Source organism: Lottia gigantea, assembly GCF_000327385.1.
Source record: "Lottia gigantea unplaced genomic scaffold LOTGIsca_754, whole genome shotgun sequence".
NCBI lineage: Eukaryota > Metazoa > Mollusca > Gastropoda > Lottiidae > Lottia > Lottia gigantea.
This window is the reverse complement of record NW_008710519.1, coordinates 16,042-18,591: the sequence shown is the minus strand read 5'-3', so window position 1 is coordinate 18,591 and position 2,550 is coordinate 16,042. Positions and strand designations below refer to the sequence as shown.

Sequence of the window (2,550 nt, the reverse complement as noted above, 5' to 3'; positions counted from 1 at the left end):
AATTAGCTATGAAAATGGGTACAAATATTTAGATTAATAATAAATTGTTAAAATATCCAGTTGGAATTTCTAAAATCAACAGCCCTGTTAGTATGTTGAATTTTCAAGCTAGTATGTTGAATTTTCAAGTAAGTATGTTGAATTTTCAAGCTAGTATGTTGAATTTTCAAGTAAGTATGTTGAATTTTCAAGCTAGTATGTTGAATTTTCAAGCTAGTATGTTGTTAGTATGTTGAATTTTCAAACTAGTATGATGAAGTTTCATGTTAGTATGTTGAATTTTCAAGCTAGTATGTTGAATTTTCAAGCTAGTATGTTGAATTTTCAAGTAAGTATGTTGAATTTTCAAGCTAGTATGTTGAATTTTCAAGGTAGTATGTTGTTAGTATGTTGAATTTTCAAACTAGTATGATGAAGTTTCATGTTAGTATGTTGAATTTTCAAGCTAGTATGTTGAATTTTCAAGCTAGTATGTTGAATTTTCAAGCAAGTATGTTGAATTTTCAAGCTAGTATGTTGAATTTTCAAGTTAGTATGTTGTTAGTATGTTGAATTTTCAAGCTAGTATGTTGAATTTTCAAGTTAGTATGTTACTAACTTGAAAATTCCAAAAAAAAAAAAAAAAATGAATGGCCCTAATACGCTTCCGTACAAAAGGGGTAATAGAAATAAAAGTGCTATAAATGTTAAAAAATCGCATAATTCAAATATACCTCAAACTAAGAATATCACCTTCTATTTCGATATAAATTTCTTTTCTATATATGACACAAGTCTCAAAAAAAGACAATCAAACACAGATAGTTCTAGACATACATGGATTTGAAAGCTCACATTTCGACAGTGAGATGTTAACACTATTACTGATTAGCTTAGATAAAATAAATTCATATTTCTGAGACTAAGGAATGATGGCCACACTGTCCCTTTAAAATGAGTTTTGTGAAAATAAAATTTTATCTGTGCATCTCAAGGACAATTTATTGATGAAATTCCATCAGTGATGCTATCTGTATCACATCCACTAACTGACTAACGAGCTTTCCTGCTTAATGACTGTTTTATCGACATCGTTACAGATCAGATAAACCAGCGTAAAATCTCTAGTGACGTTTCTGACAGGCAACTGACCGTTCAGAATATTGATTGATGATTGCCTGTCAGCTCTCATTTGTAGTTAGGGTGTAAAAATGACTGGTTACTACCGAGCGATGACAAATCACACCACTTGTTCATTAATTCTTGGAATTCGACTCAAATTGTGTCAGAAATTCCACCATCCATTTTGTAGAATTTCTTGTCCTTTGTGTGTTATTTTAAGTTGACAATTCTAGAATTCTCAGTAAGGCCACCAGTGGCCAAGTAAGGTAGACATTTTGATTCACATTTCTTAAAAATCTGGTAGTTTTTTAAAATATTCCAGTAGTAAACCTTCAAACATACAATTTAATTTGATTCGCAGAACGTCGTGATAAATTTGAATTTTTGCAAATCATCTGAAATATTGGAGCGCAAAAAGGGTAATTTGAAATTGCAAACTGTGATGCGATATGGCTGAAATTGATCTCTGGCTCAATCCTGACATAGGTCGTGGATGCAGTTGTCTGTGATTTAGGATAAGGAATTGTTGATTCGGAAAATGTCAAGTCATTCAGATTGAACAGTAAATTGAGGCCATGTTATTATTATATGGATTAAGCTAGACCAAAATCGTGTTCAAAATATTAAGAAAAAATCTAAATGCTTGGACTGAAATTGAGCCCTGTCAAGTCAATCAGATCGGACAGTAAATTGAGGGAGGCCATGTCATTATTACATAGTTAAAGCTAGACCAAAATCGTGTTTAAAATATTAAGAAAAAATTTAATTGCTTGGACTGAAATTGAGCTATGTCAAGTTATTCAGATCGGACAGTAAATTGAGGCCATGTTATTATTACATAGTTTAAGCTAGACCAAAATCGTGTTCAAAATATTCAGAAAAAATGTAAATGCTTGGACTGAAATTGAGCTTTATCAGCCAGTAAAATCAGATAATGATCCTTCATGCATTTTTTCCATATGTTGTGTAAATAGACATATAAGAAATTCAAGATAAAGAATATTGGTTATCAAATTTCTATAGATATTCCCCAAATAAATATAAATGTCAAATCCAATTTAGAGTTTTGTGTAATTTTGGGGAAAATGACAGATCTTATGAATATATTTTGCTGTACAATTGCAAGTTTGTGAAAGCTGTCCTCCACAATTTATATAATTTGAAATGACTTGTCTAAGACTTGATCGAACTTCAGATAGCTTATTTGATAGATGTTGGTTCAGCTACAGACAGAAATATAGAAAAATAAGCCTCTTATTTGGAGGATTTTAAACAAGGCCCATAATCCTATTATCAGATATTCTATATCTATTTTGTTAACTTTCATTTTATGGTCAATTTATTCCATATTCCAGGGCTCACAAAAGGGACTGATTGAGGGTGTTCTCATACGAAACTATGTATTGTTCTTTCATGGACACACAAATTTAGTTCACAACCATTTTGAAT

The 2,550-nt window shown here is 31.0% G+C and overlaps 1 protein-coding gene across 1 annotated transcript; it reads left to right on the top strand.

Annotated features, from left to right (window-relative positions):
• Positions 1-74: 74 nt before the first annotated feature.
• On the top strand, positions 75-552 carry LOTGIDRAFT_146280 (hypothetical protein; the record flags this gene model as incomplete). The annotated part of the gene is made up of 2 exons (XM_009066351.1): positions 75-227; positions 376-552. Coding segments are annotated over 2 exons (330 nt in total), but the record flags the coding sequence as incomplete, so codon positions are not given.
• Positions 553-2,550: the final 1,998 nt, after the last annotated feature.